General features: G+C 42.0%; 1 protein-coding gene across 2 annotated transcripts in view; it reads left to right on the top strand.

Moving 5' to 3' along the window:
• Window positions 1-18,127, top strand: part of BABAM2 (BRISC and BRCA1 A complex member 2) — a 347,541-nt gene that overhangs the window by 258,372 nt on the left and 71,042 nt on the right. For both annotated transcript variants that reach the window (XM_054568447.1, XM_054568456.1), the window contains exons 8-10: window positions 8,775-8,874; window positions 12,118-12,188; window positions 15,509-15,591. In XM_054568447.1, coding sequence (XP_054424422.1) covers window positions 8,775-8,874; window positions 12,118-12,188; window positions 15,509-15,591 — 254 coding nt within the window. The remainder of the gene's footprint in view (window positions 1-8,774; window positions 8,875-12,117; window positions 12,189-15,508; window positions 15,592-18,127) is intronic.

Raw genomic sequence — 18,127 nt, 5'->3', positions numbered from 1 at the left:
CCCTGAGCGGGGAGCAGCGCCGGCTTACCCACGGAGGCAGTGATTCCCGCGAGAGGTTATGGTAGCCTGGACCCAGCTAATTGACTGTGGGGTATGAGAGGGAGGAGTCGAGGACGGCTGAGGTTTGAGTCTGAAAAACCAGCAGGTTGGAGCTGCTGTTGACTGAAATGGACTGAGGACAGGAGCAGTAGGGTTTGCAGGGTTTGCTTGCATTTTAGACGCCCAAGTGGAGGTGGTGAGTCAGCACTTGGCTATGTGAGTCCCAAGTTAAAGGAAGGCCTGAGCTAGAGTATAAATTTGGGAATTATCGGTATCAAAGATATGTGTTAAGCAATGAAACTGGCTGAGATTCCATCTCAAACCCCAGACTTTTTTTTTTTTTTTTTTTTTAATCTCCAGGACATCTCTCACTCTAATGACTAAACAGAATAACATGCTTTAACCTCAAATTTTCTTTCCTGCGCAGTTCACCATTGTCATGCATCCGGACCCAGCATCATATCTCCAGGCAGATGCCCTTTTACCAGGAGATGTGTTAGGCAGCCTGAAGTATGAAACACGCGTCTATCATTGGGGCAAAAGCTGCTCATTGTGGCCCAGGACCCATCATCTGCTGTTCGTGTAGTTCCTAGCATTTGATCCAGGGCCTTGGCTTGTTAAATAGGCTCTGTATCCCCTCGTGCCACCCCAGTCTTGATCTGACTGTTCCTCTGCCTTGCCCTCTGGTTATCTGCCTGTAACTACGTACTTCCTTTTGCCCATGTTGACAGTTAGCAGTAATCACCCTTCTTTCTGGTTGTTTCCAGGGTAGGCCCATAGTAGGCCCATAAACAGGCCCATAGTAGGCCTTAAGCTCCTGAAGAGCACATCTGTGTTTTCTTTACCTTCCTGTTGTCCATAGCCCCTTTTGAATAGTCAGCGACCTAATGCCTTTGAGACAGGCAAAATTCGCTTTCAGCATGCTCTTCCCTGTCCCCGGTCCCAGTGGTGCATGGCAGTGAGGTACAGCGCAGCGGTGTGAGGACCACCTGCACCTGCGTTCACTCTGGAAGCTGTTAAATTGTAGATTCCCAGTGGGGCCTGGAATCTGAGAGTTTAACAGGCTCCCCAGGTTATTCTTACACAATCATGAAAACCACCAGTGCAGAGAACTGCTAGCTTTAAGACCTTGGAGCAGTCATCCATGTCACGCCTTGGTCTTCTCGTCTCTGCAATGAGCATGTTGACACCTGCTACCTACTTTGTAAGGCTGTTGTAAAAAACCAACTGGATAGCACTTTGGAAAATATTGTAAAGTGCTCTGTACAGGTACCCTGGGTCTTCTCGTCCTCTGGTATCTTTTTGTGGTATGTGCACGTGCGTGGGTGTGTGTGCACACGTGCAAGCCAAGCTCCACTTCCCTAGGTATTAGCTCTTTGACTACAGAGACCAGGAGTGTGAGCATGAAGCAGTCTAATGCTGTTTATGTGTCTGAGCCTTCAGCACTGTCAGTCAGGCAGAGGGATTGTTTTAGAATTCTCTGCATCTTCCTTTGACCACCATTAAAACCTGCAATGAGGAGGAAGGAGTTAGGAAAATGCTTGTGGATTTAGTCTAGGGTGACTATTGTATGCATTAATTATTTTCCAGCTTTGCTGAAGTATAATTGACAGAATTGTAGGATATTTAAAAGGTACAACGTGATGATTTGAGATGTGTGTGTTTTTTTCCAGTAGATACGAAGGTAATTTATAGGAAAAGTAACCTCTGCATGGTAGTAGCAGAGCAGTAAAATCATTCACTGGAGCCTGAAAGTTGTAAATTTGTAACAGGCTCATAGTTACTTCACTCATTCCCAACTGGTATTTGAAAATAATTCCACTTCTTAAAGAAATTGTGATGGAATCAACTTTAAGTAATAGGGCAGGTATAAAAATACAACAAGAGGGGATCCTGGCTGGGCAGGTCAGTTGGTTAGAGTGTCCTCTGGATATACCAAGGTTGTAGGTTTGATCCTGGGTCGGGGCACATACAACAGCCAACCAATGACTGTGTACATAAATGAAACAAGAAATCAATGTTTCTCTCTCCTTCTCTCCCCCTTCCTCCCTCTCTCTCTGAAAACAATTTAAAAAAAATTTTTTTAATGCAACGAAAGGAAAAAGGCTTTTCCCTCCCTTAGCCTGTTTGCCTTGCATGGCCGGGCATCTTTATAAATAGTTTATACCAAATTTTAATAGAACATCTGCTAAGACCATTGTTGTTTTAGGGAGCTTACTTTAAATGCTTTCCCACATGCTAACAAAATCCTGATGGTGGACATCTGTTAAGATTACTGTCCCTTAAAGGCTTTTTTGAGATGCTAACAAACTTAAAATACACATTTCTGAACAAAAACTTGGTTAGTGTTCATGTCATTAGACCTATTCTGTTTGCAATTACAATATTCCCATCGTTCGTTGCACATTAAGCGTAAAATCTCCTTGTGTGCACTCCTCCCTCTCCACTGGGAAGTCTCTATCAGGTCCCCTGGCCCTCAGAGTTCTTCAGGTTTCCAGGGGTTGATTTGCCTAGAATGAAAAAGACCCCAATCATTCAGTTCAGGGACCTAAATAAGTTTAATAAATATTCCTGGAAACAGCTCAGGGGCTCAGCCAGCCCAGGTATCTGCCTGAAGTCCCCAAGCCAGGAGCCTGATGAATCTCACACATGTGGAACCAGATGGCAGGTCCTGACAAGGATTCCTAAGTCACAAAAGTAAAAACCGAAGACCTGACAATGGGAGAGATTTAGAGCAGAAAGACCTGGATTTAGTGCTCCTCTGCCATTTACCACCTACGTGACCTTAGAGAGGTTAGGTTGTTTCTCCAAGCTCCAGCCTCCTCATCTATAAAGCGGGACAACACTTTTCTCACAGAGTAGTGTGAAGAAGAAATGGTATCGTATAGGAAAACCCCTGATACACAGTGCTTCGTAAGTGGGGCTGGTATTCACTACTCCGTTCTGTGGAGAACTCATTTTCCAGCTAAATTCCTCATGTTGCCTTTCAAACTCTCTTCATGTGTACTGCGCCTAAGCAAAGAACAGCTGATTTAAAGTATTCATATGGTATGCATTCACATTGTAAAATTATTCTATTTAATAATTCCATAGCTTTCTAAGTAATTTAACTGCACAATTTCAACTTCTTTAGGCTTTGTTCCAAGGGAACATTTTTGGAGTATTTAATCATATTTATTATTGTCTCAGAACATTTCCATATTTATATGTCCCTCTAAAAATGGGAAACAAGAAATGGAATACAGTGCTTTACTGTAAAGTAGACCTGTTAGTAGACCACTCTAAACAAGGACCTGGTTTAGGCTATGAAGCGTGTTGAGCGGGAAGATTAGATCAGTCACAGGTGTAATATGGCCAGGCCTACATCAGTGCTTCAGTAAACCTCTTATTGAGTTTGGCTCCCCAAATTTTGTCCTACTTGTGAATTTAACTTGTCATTCTCATCTTTGGTTTTTATCTCCTGTTAGACCCATTGAGATTTTTCCATTTTGAACTATACCTTGATTTTATGTAACTGAGGGATCGATAGACTCTGGAGATGGCTCAAAGTTGAATCTGTAAAATGAGATGGCTAACAATGCTCTGGAAAATGCTTTACTAGGAAAAAGAAAATCCAGTTGTTGTTGGTTTGTTTTTTTTTTAAAGGAGTCTCTCCTTAATGTAGTATTTATATACTTGCTGGGTTTTCAGAACCTATATGTGATTTTTTTTTATCCTATCAAGCTAACTTGTTGAGACATAAGCTATCTTAAGAAAAGAAGAAATGAGATGACAAGGTGATGAGTTTTATGGATGAAAGCTTTCTTGAGGATAATTTCAGCCACTTATACCATTGTTTCAATAAACTTCACACCATCTTTCTATGACAAAATTTCAAATGGAAAAGGACACAGGCTTTGGAACCAGAAAGGCTAAGATTCAGGCCCATCTCTGCGACTTACTTGATGAGTAATCTTGGACAGGATACTTAGACTCTTAGAACCTCAGTTTCCTCATCTGTAAATTGGGCTCATTAGTATTTGGCAGGGTTCTTGTAAGGTTTAGAGATCACGAAATGCCTGTTAGAGTATCTGGCGAAAGCAGGTACTCAGTGACTTTTTTGTTTCATTGTCGTGGCTCTTCTGGCTGGCCCACAGAAACACACTCTGACGTTAGGGAGGGCTCGGATTCTTGAGGTCCCTGGCCTTCATTTGCCTTGAGGAGAACTAACAGTGGTGCCCTAGTCACTTACTCAGAATGGGAGACTCAAGACCTTATGTGCAGTTAGTGGTTGTTTAATTGAAGGCCCACCTCTCCTTAGGATTTCTCTTAACTTGGGGGCCAGTGGAAGCTTGTGCCTGTCTGCCACCTGGGAGTTCCCTGTTCCCAGGTGACCGCCTCCAGCACTGCCCTGGATCATGCTGTGGAGGAGGAAAGCAGGTCACTGAGACTGACCCCAGGGCCTCTAACAGCACCTGAACAGAACCTGGGGGCACAGAACACTCAAGAGGCACTTCAGAATAAAGTCTCATTTGGAGGGCTTGGTGCTATTTGAATATTAGTGTGACTCTAATTGTTGCTCAAACCCTTTAACCCTGGAGAGAGATGGGTCTTCTTGAAAGTTGCGTCATCCCCACTGCCCCGATGACAAAGTTGAGTAGAACCAAAGAGCAAACTTGGCAGGAGCAAGAAGCAAGAGTCACTGGCCCTTCTGACTTGCTCTAGTGCCAAAATCATGGTTTGCTCGTTTCATTTGGCCGGTAATGTAGAACCCCACACGGGGAGGAGGGAATTGTTCTCCTATAATGGGTCAAAATCAAACCCTGTTGTCCCAAGTCAAGCTTTCAGACAGGCTGACTCCTGGCACTTTTTCATGTCAAAATGCTCAAAAATATTTCCCTTCTGCTATTGCACTGTAGCCAAAGTCTTCAATATTAGAGATGCTCTGAATATTTGCAAACAGAGCAAGGCTCACAAAGGGCTCTATTAGCTCTTATTTACATGAAAAACAATAGTATTAATACATTTAACATAGACAGTTTTTTACATTTGACTTTTAGAGCCAATAAGACAGGAAATGCTTTTCTGGTTTACCTTTTGGTCTCTTCAACCCCATTGTTGGAAAGGCTTCTCAAACTCTGGCCTTGTCCTTCTAATTTATATCTACAGTTTCAGTTCTAAAAATTATCAGCCAATTTCCTGTTTCATTTCAGGCCAGAACGAGATAGAAAGTACTTTCTCCAAGCAGCCCTTTTCACCTCTTTCTCCTCCCAGGCTCAGCCTGAGACTCTGCCACACCAGTATGTTCTTCCCCTTTCCCCTCTGCGCTCGCCCTGCACTGCTCTGGCGATCAGAAGGACCAACAGTACCTGGTCCCTTTCATCTCCAGCCGCCCCTCCCCAGCCACTGGGGGCGTTAGTCAGGCCCTGCCTCCTCTCCAGCCAGCCCCGCATTCCTGGGGATAGCTCAGTGAGCCCTGGACTCTCAGAGAGGGTGAGTTTTTCTGCTCTATATGCTCAGCCCCATGTATTTTGATTCATGAATATTAAATAATTAGAGATCACAAGGTCTTGCCTCCATCTTGTCCCGTTTCAAAACATAATAGCTCTTTTATTTTATGGCACTTAACTCTGTTTATTCAGCATGATCAGGGCAGCATTCAAGCTATAGCAAGCTGTTAAATATTTACCCATGAGGCGGATATTTATACATGAATCAGCAGCAGTTATCAGTGTGTGACGCTAGAAGTCAGGTTCAGTACCCTCGCAGGCTAAGAAAGTATATTGTACTGAGCTAAATAAAGGGGGGCAATGTGTCCTTTAAAAATAAACTCTCATTTAAAATATCCATCTCAGTACCTGAAATGCTTCAACACATTGAGGCTTACCCTGCGCTGCTACCAAAGTCATTCACAGTCAGACATGATAGAGTGGTTAGTCCCTCACATCCAAGATTCAGTGAATCTGGTTGTTTGACGCCTGGGGTAGGAGAGGATGAGACTTGAACAAAGCTGAGAAGGCTCGCTCTGCTGCTCTGTGGACAACTGTAAAGGGAGACAGAGCTGTGTGTCGCAGCACCAGTGTTAGCGGCGGTCTGCGTGCTGCTAGCCCGTTGGCCTCATTGGAGTCCCAGCCCGGCTCGCTGGTAGCCAGGCCAGTTGGACTGTTTCTTTTCACCCCGCCTTGCCCTTTAAAGATTAAAACTCAGTGGTTTCAGAGAGGCGCATAATTCAGCAGTAACAGCATGGACCCTTGCGACAGGAAGGCCAGAGTTCAGATCTTGGCTTTACCGCTTTCTTATTGTGCGAACCCAGGGAAATTTCTTCTGCTCTCTGAACCTCAGTTTCTTCACCTGTAAAATTACAGTGGTAATTCCTGCCTCACTGAATTGTGGGGAGGATTAAATTAGATAATGAGGAAGCACCTAGCAACAAGTGTTAATTCCTGATAATCACAAAAGCAGGAGCAGAGACGTATGCTTGGCAGCAGAGCAGCCGGCCTTCGGGTTTCTCCACGCCTTCGCTTCTTCCATCATCGTAGGTAGTTTTGTCTAATGGCTGTATTTCAGAAGCAGAGAGAGAGTTCCAGTTTCAAGGATTAGCCACAGACTATTTTCATTCCTTGTATTCAATTTAATGAATGATTAAGAACTTACCCTGTAATATTTTATGCAGGTCAAAACCCATTACAATCAATTCCAAGGAATTACCCAAATTATTTTTTTTTAAATTTTATTATTCTAAGGATATTGCCCTCTAAGTAAGCTATGAGAAGCCTGGGCCTTCGTAATCTCTACATTATATAGATATTTCACCAACAACTACAGGATGTAAATATTGGATTTATTTTTCTTATACTATAGAATTTTCTTCCTAATCAGTTTTTCCTCCTAATGGTACCATTAGAACCTCTGGTTAGAGGTGTGTCCCCTCTGTGTACTCATTAATGCAAAATCAGGGATACAAAGCCTTCCTCCAGTTCACAAGAAGCGATAGGAATTTTCCTGGCCTTCTTCAGGGTTTAGGCAAGATCTGATCCAGTATCTCCTCCAAGAGCAGCAAATGGAAGTGATATTCGTGCTGACTCTGTGCAGTTGCAGACTGTGGGTGATTCGTTACTGTCTTACTTAGTCCAGTGCTGTGATAATTTCCTCAGGGTTCGTGCTTCTTAGGTATCAATCTGAGCAGAAAAAGTCTCTAGCGAGTATTTCTACTCTGTGTTGACTTCCTCACATCACCTAGGATTTTATGTGTTTGTGGGTTTTTCATTCCGATAAGTAAAGATAATATTCATTATTATCAGAAAACATAATTTCAGAAGTTTAGTCGATAGGGAGACAGGCTGGGTCTGGAGACCTTTCAGTAGTTACACGGATCAGTTCCTGTGTCACAAACTCTAGACTGAGTCTGTCTGCTCTTATCTCTGTAGGAATGATTCTCTAGACTGTTGCTTGGGGACATTTTGCTTCCATTTACAATCTTATTGCTGTGTGGACTTGGATAATGAATAATCACAGCATTAAGGGATTTTAGGGGTCTTTATATTCCATCGTATTATAGAGAGAATTTAAGGGGTTATAGAAATATATAGTGCATTATGATAAAGTTTAAATGAGAAATAACAAATCAGGACCAAAGGAAAGTAAGAGTAGGAAAGAAGACGAAATTGAGATTAAGAATATGTGAAATGCATGCTGTGAGGTTCTGAAAAATGTCTTTTAATAATCATGTGCTGGTTAATTTAAATTGAAAAGAGAATGTGCATGAAAGTTCTGGGAATTATTACTAGGTCAGCTTTGGGTCTTAGTCCTTAGATCAGTGATTTCTTACCTTGTTTAGATGAGTTGAATATCAATGTTTATTTGGACTAGTTGCAGACTTCTTACACAGACATGGGACCAGGTAGCATAGCATTTCAGAAAGTTTTAATCAGTTGCCACCATTCAAAAATTGAGAGATTCAGTAACCTGGTAAGAGCAGGCTCATGTTCCTCCATGTCAGAGATCAGTTGGAGCTGAGCAATGGAGAGCCTTTCCTGCTGTGCATAAAATTTCCAGTCTCTCTCCACTCATTTACATCACCTTCCTGGACTTGAGTAGACCCTGGAGTTTGCAACACCTGCTCTGGACCACCTGCCTCACACTAAAAATAAGGGAAGGGAAGCCCAAAGGAGGCTGCCCAGGGCAACAAAGCTGGAATACGGCAGGACTGGTGCCTTCTGTGCAGCGTTATAATGTCGTATCAATTCAGTTCCGTTCCGTTAAAGATGGTCGATGAGTGACTCATCTTTGCCAAGCACGTAACTGGACATAATCAAGAGTAAAAAAGTCTGTGTTGCAGTAATAACATTACTAATAACATAACTTACCAACATTACTATTAATGTTGGTAAGACATTTACGTATGTCTCAGTTAGTAATAACATTACTAATAACATAACTTACCAACATTACTATTAATGTTGGTAAGACATTTACGAATGCCAATTAAAGTTTGCTAATTTTTACTGTCGTGTGATAGGATCATTAGTTGTTTTTTATCCTTAGTTGTTAGTCATGTGTAATGTGAACATGCTAATTTAACAAAATGGGTTGACATGCAGAAATGTGATCATAAAGTAAAGCCTGCTTCCCACCATCATTAATTTGGGCAGTTGGTGGGCAAATTTTGCTAAAAGAAGCCAAGTCTCTTTGGGGGTATCAGTTCTTAAATTGCTTGAGCCCTAAGAAAAGTGTCCGTTGTACTCTTGTCCTTGCAGTGCCCTTGGAGGCTCCTCAGCCCTTCATATCCCAGCTTTTCCAGGAGGAGGATGTCTCATTGATTATGTTCCTCAAGTGTGCCACCTGCTCACCAACAAGGTAAAAGTGACCCCGCCCTGTGAGGTGCCCTCCTCCAGTGTCACACCCACGCAGCAGCGCCCTGCGGGCGCCGTCCACTTCACCCCCCTTCTTAGCTTCAGCCTCCATCTAACGTCGGCCTCTCCGCCTTTGAATTACAGTTCATCAGTTTCTCTCCCCATTTCTTTGCACTCCTTCTCCCTTTTCTAGGGATTCTGACCTCTTGTTCCAGTTGTATCTTCATCTTTTAAATTTGTATCTCCCCTTTCTGGAATTTCCTTTATGCCCTAATTATTTGCTAAATTTACATCTTCTTATGGCTTAAAATTTTTGAACGCCTTCATTTTCCAATAGCCTGTGAGTGAATATGAGTATGTGTATTTGTGTGTGTGTGTTTTCACGAGTTAATGTTAGGATAGTTCTGTAGAGCTGCCTTCATGGCCTGCGGCTGTTCTGTACCTCCCTTTCTAACAGTCAGTTCTTCATTCTCCCTGCCATGTCTCAGAGCAGTTTGCCCAAGTCCTTCTAGGGACAGGGTTTTCAGGTCAGCTGGCCTTGTGTCCAGGCACATCAGACTATCTGAAGCTCTCTGTTAGCTGCACTAATGAGCCATTACATTGACAAGGTGCTGAGTTTGCATTAATGATTGTTGTCAGATATTTTTTAAAAGTGCATCCAGCCAGTGTATTTAGCTGAAAACTGGAGATACTAATCCATAAGCGATACTGACTTTCTTCTCCATGGACTGACTCAGTTTTGCTTAATTCCCAAAGTGCTGTTTTCTTTGCTCCTATTTTTTTGTACACATTGCTTAGAAAATAAAGCTTTTGTTTGTCCCTCTCATTCAAAAGATAGCTCATCTCAAAAAAAAAAAAAAAGACAGTTTATATCTACATGGACAGTCTCTTAAATATACAATAATATTTCATAGGCTTCAATATTATTTTTTAAATGTCAGAGAAATTAAAATCTGGCAACTCTGCAGCCTGTGGGCTTGGCGCAGATTCCAGAGCATTTAACTTTCATAGAGTGGTTGCTCCTCATTGGACCGAATTCCCCTGCTTCCACCCTCTTACAAAACGCATCAGGGGACAGAATGCTTATTTACATTGCGGGCTTTGCACTGCCCTCAACTCTGTGTCCCACTATTATGGAGAAAAATGCATATCTGCTCTTCCTGCACTGGGTAGAAAAGCCTGTTTAAAGCTCTCCAATTGAGATTAATTTCTAGTTATGCATTTTTCTCAAAAAATTATAATACCATTTCCCCAGATATACAAGAATTGGTTTGTTTTTCTTATCTGTTTCCCTTTCATTAATTTTACTTGTCTTTTAAAATGGATGTTCTTCTGTTTGCTACAAATGAGGACAGTATGGCTGCTTTTAGAAACAATCTCTTCAAATGAATTTCCATAATTACATTGGAATCTATCTTTATAGCCAGTTTTGTTGTGGGTTTCTGTTAAAATGGTTTTCTGTTTTTAAAATCAAGTATACAGAACTGTTTTCATCCCCTTTTTAAACAAAGCCACTTAAGCAAACTTATCATCTGTTTTTCTTTTCCTGAAATAACATTTCTGATCCTGCATTAAGCCTGCAAAGTAAGCACTGTTTTTATAAATTGACATAAACCCCTATTATATAAATAGAATTGTTTTACTTTTAAAGTGTACAGCATGGCTATCAGTACCAATTGTGTCGAAGTTATTTCAAGCAATTTATCTCAAGCTTTTGTTAGCCATGGAAACTCATTGTGGCTACAGCCATTGTAAATAGCTTGGGGGATCTCTTTCTCCCACTGTTTCTTGCAGACGTTGAAAGGAATGTACGTTTTTGTTAAAAGCTGATGGGTAAATAGCTAACTTTCAGATAGATGCCTAGCTTACTAAGTTCACAATTTGTTACTTTTATTTTTATTATTATTTTTTTATCCTCACCAGAGGACGTTTTTTCATTTCTGAGAGAGAGAGAGAGAGAGAGAGAGAGAGAGAGAGAGAGACTGATTATTGCTTTCTCATATGTGACCCAACTAGGGATTGAACATATAACCTGGGTATATGCCCTGACCAGGAATTGAACCCATGACCTTTCTGTCTACAGGACAGCCCTCCAACCAACTGAGCCACATCAGCCAGGGGAGTTCACAGTTTTTAATAGAAACTGTCATTTGGTGATAACAAGCAAAATAAAATCTCCTATTTCAACACTCCTTATTCTGAATATTAGGAATTTAAAAAGAAACACTGAAGCATTATCCTGTCTTTTCGATAGGAGTTGTAGTTCAGGATAACTAAATAGTCCTATTTGATGAGTGAAAGCTCTTTATAGAGAATTCCAGCTGATACTTGCAGAAGAAATGATAGAATTCAAAAAAAATCACCGTTTTTTAGGCCCTAATGAAATAATCGACTCAGACAAGGATCTCCAACAGATACTAAATCGTGAAAAGTTGTGGCAAACTAGATCTTTACATGCTCCGAGAGGTGTACCCGTGGATTACTCACTGCAGCAAAGGTGAAGCATCCCTTTACAAAGGGCTGGTCCCTTTACAGTGGGATGATCCCTGTAACCAGGGATCAAGCCAGGATTAACTATGAATTTTTTTTGCCAAATATATTTAACCTGAATCTAATTACACTTTAGCTCCAACTTTCAGTGTATAGGAAATACAGAGGGTAGTGGAAAAAGGAAAGAATCGGAGAATGTAGAATGCAGAACTTTCTACAAGATGCCTGATCTCCTTGAAGAGTCAATGTCATACATACATGTGCAGGCTCACACAAACACTTAGACACACGGCCTAAGAGGCAGTTCATTCTAGACTAAAAGACTTTCTAGATTAAATTGCCCAACTCCTGATTGATTATACCCTGCCTTAAAAAAAAAGTCTCTGGGACAACTGGGAAACTTGAAGATGGGCGGGATAGCAGGTGAAGTCAAAGAACGGTGGCTGAATGTGCTGGGTGCGATAATGAGACTGTGCTTAGGCAGGAACATGTCTTGTTTTTTGGAGATGCATGTTGAAGTATTTAGGGCAAACTATCATGATGTCTCTAATTTTCTTTGAAATGTTTCAGCTAGATTGATAGATTGATAGGTAAGTAGATGGCTAGATGGAACAACTAGACAGAATAGTCACAGTTGTTGAATATAGGTGGCAGGAATGTGGATGTTCGTTTTATTGCTATTTCTACTCCTCTGAATCTTTGACATTCTTTTAAATAAAGCATTTAAAATTTTCTCAGCCTTGGGTTCCTATTCCAGGTGCAGTATGTGATTCAAGGATATCACAAACGAAGAGAGTATATTGCTGCTTTCCTCAGCCACTTTGGCACGTAAGTTTGTCTTTACTTGAGCCATATGTCAATGATCCCCTTGCCTCCTGATGACCGTAAAGTGAGATGCAGTCAAAAATATTTGATCTAAGAGCTAAGACACAGCATTGATCCAGAAATAGTGTCCAGAACTTTCATGGAGAGTTCCTTTTCCGTTTAAATTAAATAGCATACAATTATTAAAAGCAATTGTTCAGCACTTACAGTATACATTTCATAAATTGCTTCCACCGAAGCTCCCAGGAAGACTCTTTTTTAGCTTTAGCAAATACCAAAGTGAAATGTGTCCCTGAAGCGGCAGCGCGCACAGCAGTAACGACGGGGCCCCGCCTGTTGTCCTAGAGCCCTTTACAGTTTACACAGCCTGTCGGCTCCGTCGGCTCACAGCCACCGGTAGGTGAACCGGGCGGGCGCTAGTGACACGCTTTACTGATGGAAGCCCCGAAACCTTGAGAAGTTTAGTAACCTGACAGAAGTCACACCCAGAAGAGCTAGAGCCAGGGTGGGAACCCGGGTTCTTGGGACTCAGGTTTCCCAACAGGACCCCTTCTCCCACCAGGATTAGGAGCTGGAAGAAGGCACTTCGAGGGAAAAGGGGCAGTGTGTCCCTGCTGTGACGGGGGGCACGTCCTCCCCCGCTGCCCCTGCGTTCACCCTTTCCTTCGGGTGGCGGGGGCAGTGTTGCTGTGCAGCTCCATTTCTGTCCCTGATGGCAGAGGCCTCACCATGCTGCTCGGCAGGGCGGAGCTCTGGGGGAGAAGGACCGCATTTTCTGCCAGGCTGCGTCCCAGATGGATCACTCTGCCCGTGGGGGCGTGAAGCACTAAGGGTTTCAGTGGTCTGGTCACAGCCCGCCGTGTTCCAGAGAGGCTTCGAAGTATATGAAGATAGGTACAATAATACCACGTTAAAGAAGATATTGGGGCAAAAGGAAAGTGGGAATAGGAAAGAGAAAATGAAATAAAAACTAAGGTTGGCCTTCTCCTGGGATATAATTTTACAAACTGTGGCATAATTATAAGCAAAATTTGTGACTCCCCAAAACGGTTTCAAGACATGTTCTCATTGCCCATCGTGGAATTTTTATGCCTCCAAAGTAGATCTGTCAGTATCAAAACCATTTGTCTCTCACGTGAGTCTTTACTACTAAAGACTTTTTCAGCTCTATTTATGAACCTTTTGAGAAAGTCCTTATGACACAAACAGTGGTTAATAAATGACACCATTTATGAGTAAGACCATCTTTGATATATATCTTTCCTGAGTGAGACCGTCATCAGTGGGAGTAACTGAAAATGAAGAAGCTGGTGCAGCGACCTCCGCAGTCGGGCGCGCACATCCCAGCGCCACCTCATGCCGCTGTTGCACAAGAAAAACATGGAAATTCATTTACATTTGTATTTAGAGCTCATTCTTTTTAATGTACATTTTGATATGTGTTTAATTATACATATAATACAGTAGTACTTGTATACAACTACTAAATTCTATACAAATACTACTATGTTACTGTACTATACAAGGTAGGACACAAGCACATTTACAGTTGTGAGGACGTGAAAGAGTTGGACCTTGTAGTATTATTGATTGATTATTATTTTCCACACAAACAACTATAAACCGCCTTTTGCCTGACCCTGTATACATGAAGAGAAGGAATCTGCTTATTTTTGCTTGTAGAATGCAGGATCTAAGAAGTTTAGATATCAGTGTTATAATATATTGAGTTAGTTACAAATTTGTGAAAAGAAGTATAAACTGGTAAATAAAGTTATTGACTTAAGCCAGCAAACCCAAACGATACATGGAGAGTCTTTGAGCAAATCACTTAGCCTTCAGCGTCTCAGTTCCTTTACCTTTGCAGTGGGTGCGACTGTTCCTTTATTTCTGAACTGAGCTGGGTGGCCAACAGCATTGGTGGTCTGATTGGCCTGACTCGGCCAGGGAGACGTCATCTCTAGGGACAGCAAAGGCCTTCTTGCATGGATGAGAGAGAACACAAACCCTGTCCTCGGTGTGCAGGTGGTGCTGGTACATTATGTGACATTCCCCAGGCACTCAGCTCTCGAAGGAAATGGTGAGGCGAGCCTACCAGAACCCTGCTGGGCCCTCAGCTGTCAGGAGCTGTTCTCCCTTGACACATGAGGTGCCCACCTTGCACCTGAGCCCAGTGTCCATCCAGCTAACATTTCTGCTTCATCTGGTGCCCAGCGGGAAGGGCGGGGGGTGTAAGGGAAAGGATTCCAGTATTGGGTTGGCCAAAATGTTCATTTAGTTTTTTCCCATAAGATGGCTCTAGTAGTGCTTAGTTGTCGTTAACTTCATTCAAAACAATTTAGTTAGTTGTATTGTGGCAGCTGTCATAATCAGCATGCATTTGAAAAATAAAAACATCAAAATTGGTGAATTATTGTGTAGCCATTTTAATATTGAAGATGGAAGAAAATAAGCAACATTTTTGGCATATCATGCTTTATTATTTCAAGAAAGATAAAAACGCAACTGAAATGCAAAAGAAAAAAAGATCTGTGCAGTGTATGGAGAAAGTGCTGTGACTAATCAAACGTGTCAGAAATGATTTGCAAAATTTCCTGCTGCAGATTTCTCGCTGGACAGTGCTTCATGGTTGGGTAGACGAGTTGAAGCTGATAGTGATCAAATTGAGACATTGAGAACAATCAGTGTTATACCATGGGGGAGATAAGCTGACATACTCAAAATATCCAAATGAATAAAATTATTGATGAAAATGAAAAATGTGTCTTTTATTTTACAGGAAAAAAAAAAACAAACAAACGGACTTTTTGGCCAATCCAATACGTTGGGAGAAAATAATATATATCCCCGAACATAGTCATATTGTCACTGCTCATCACCTTTTAGTGCCTAAGCGAGAGTGAGACTTAAATCACTCCCCAGGCAGCAGAGTCGTTGCCGGCCTGGTTTCCTAATGTGTCCTTTTACTCATGACTGTAACTAACATTTGCGTGGCATTTTATGGTTTCTCTTATTTGTTTTTCACAACCCTGTAATGAAGTTTGGAAATATATGTTTGTTTTACAGATAAAGAAACTGAGGCTCCAAAGGTTAAGTGATTTGCCTGAGATTATAATAGTTAGTAAATGGCAAAGCTCTAACTTAAACCTAGATGCTGTCCTTCCAAATCCACATCCTTCCTGTGGTAATACTCACACGCCTTAAGTGCATCTCAGATTCAGTAACCCTGACTTTGTGAATATATTCTTTACTTGGTTCTCTTTCTCTTATACCTTATTTTATGAGTTTTTGTTTGTGTGTGTGTGTGTGTTTTTGTTACTTAGAGGTGTCGTGGAATATGATGCAGAAGGCTTTACAAAACTCACTCTACTGCTGATGTGGAAAGATTTTTGTTTTCTTGTACACAGTGAGTATACTTCTGCTATTAGCATGTCAGCATACATTTGAAAATGTGAAAACCACATGTAATGAGTATGAGGACCTTTAGTGTCCTGACTGGGTTTCTTTTACTTCAGCATATATATTGTGTGGTTTTAAAGAGAAATACCTCTAGATCAGTGATTCTCAACCAGGAGTAATTTTCCCCTCAGGGGACCTTTGGCTACGTTTAAAGGCATTTTTGATTGTCATGATTTGGGTGGGGGGAGGCAAGGAAGGTGATTATTACTACTGGCTTTTAGTTGGTAGAGGTCAAGGATGTTGCTGAACATCCTACAGTGCCCAGGACAGGTTCCCCCCACCGAACCACCCCCCAAAAAATCATTGGGTGCAACATATCAGTAGTGCTGGATTTAAGAAACTCTTCCCAAGACAGATTTCTGTTTCAAAGATTCTTTCCAGTATCAGGTCTCAAAACTTTCAGGATTACTCAAAACATACTTGCTTTGATCATATGGTTAGCATCCTTACTACGTTAAAAGTGTACAGTGTGTGTGTATATATATATATATATATCTCTTAAGATGAAACAATGTTCCCATGTATCCGCAACATTACTTTTCAGTTTTATTCCACAAAGTATGTGTATTTAAATGTTTTTGTTACATTAGTCAGTCAATCAGCTTTGGTCCAGCTTTCTCTTGATGGAAAATTTAAGAGTCTTTTTGTTTATTTCTTTGTTTTATAAGAACCAGTAACCCACAATGCCAGATTCAAGTTGCAAGTAACCAAAACCTTCATTCTTTATTAATTTGGAATGCAAAATGCCCAGTTTTCAAGCTAAAGGCAAAGAAGTCCCAGCTGATTCAAGTGAAGTTACAGGAAAACAGTGGGTTTGGGTTAACTTCACTCAGTAGCCAGAACTACTCTAGACCTTCACAAACTATATCAGGAAGCAAAGCTTGTGTCCTGTTTAGCCAAGCCATCAGGATACTGATTTGGGGAGGCTTTTATTCCCCAGCAGATTGACCTTCTTGGTTGTGATTTGTTTAAGCTAAAATAGTTCTGAAATTCGTTTGTCTTACCTGATTTCACCCCAACAGATAGGAAGGGAAGAAACACTAAACTGTCTGTGGTGGCAGAGGGAAGAAAGCGTCTAATCAAAACCGTACCGTAACTCCATGTGGCGGTAACTGAGAGGTGGCTGTACTTGAAAGGAGTGGGTCCTCCCTGCCTTTCAGGTGTTCCCGAGTGACAAGCACCTTTCACGCAGCGCTTTGTATTGTGCTGCTTCTCTCTAGCTAGCTAGTCTTATGTGGGACCAGCCTCTCAAATGCAGCTGAAAAATGTAAACGTTCACTATGTATTAATAATGTGCACAGACAAGCAGAGCTGGAGAGGTCAAGATTTTAATCTTGGCTGTACCTCCAACTACTTACATGACCTTGTTCAAATTACTAGGACAAGCCGCATCTACTTCAGTTTTCTCATACGTGCCCTGGATATCTCGTTCAGTCCTGTGGAGACGTCACATATCACGCCTAACCTGCAGCACAGGCCAGGCGGGGGGCAGCCTCACAGCCGAGGCCTCCTGGCCCTCCCCTCTTTGCTCACCGCCTTCTGTGGCCCCACGGCTACTTCCAGCCACCATTTCTGAGCCTGACTTTGTGTCACTGCTTTGGTTTTCCATGCTGAGCCATAATTCCTTTGAGAGATAGATCTCACTTCCCATTTGCCATATCCACTTCGCCCCTCCATCTGATCCCAGGGACCCTTTTTCCAGCCTGGTAACCTGACCCCAGATGCCGATTGTATCCTTGGTTTGCCTCCCATGACCCTGGACAGTTGCCTGGGCGATTAGTCTGGTGTGAGTCCCTTAGCGCAGTCCCTCCCCTGCCTTGAATGGTGGTGGCAACAGGCTGAGCCCTCCCAGAGTGGCTATGGGAGAAGGACACAGAGGGAAGAACACACAGAAGGACAATTGCAAACATTAAATGAGATGCATTCTTTGACCAGTTTCTTTATCCCAAAGTGGCATGAATTCTCAACTCTTCTCTGAAACTTACTTCAGTTCCTAGCTATGGTTCTACTTTCAAAAAACTTAATGTCTAATTATATCAAACATAGGGGAAAAAAGATATTCTTGGCTTTGCTCATTCTAACCTGTGGTTTTTACATGCAACTCAGTGGTGGCCAGCAAGAGTGATATTCAGGGGTCAAAAAAACATATTCGCCTCTCAGCTCCTGCCAGCTTTCTTGCCAGTGTCGCCAGTGCTGTGACAGTTCTTTTCCTCTGGATGATCTCTTCCCCAGAATATGCTCTCCATGGCACCGCGTGTCCAGTAGTTCATACAGCTCCTCCACCTTCTCGTCGTAGCTTTTCCAAGTGAGGCATCTATGCAAAATCAAGTCCCAAAGTCGTATTTTCACTTAGTATTGATTACTTTATTCAGAAACACAGAACTCCCAGACACTCATTAAAATAGCTTCAGGGACCTTGGGGTGCATTGAATTTACTTTACCAAAGTGTTTCCTCAGGCTGCAGCTCCTTTCCTCCCCAGCCT

The sequence above is a fragment of the Pteronotus mesoamericanus genome, unplaced genomic scaffold (genome assembly GCF_021234165.1).
Source record: "Pteronotus mesoamericanus isolate MK-2021 breed Mesoamerican mustached bat unplaced genomic scaffold, CSHL_Meso_final contig_101, whole genome shotgun sequence".
NCBI lineage: Eukaryota > Metazoa > Chordata > Mammalia > Chiroptera > Mormoopidae > Pteronotus > Pteronotus mesoamericanus.
The sequence above is the reverse complement of the archived record's forward strand: the minus strand, read 5'-3'. Positions and strand labels throughout refer to the sequence as shown.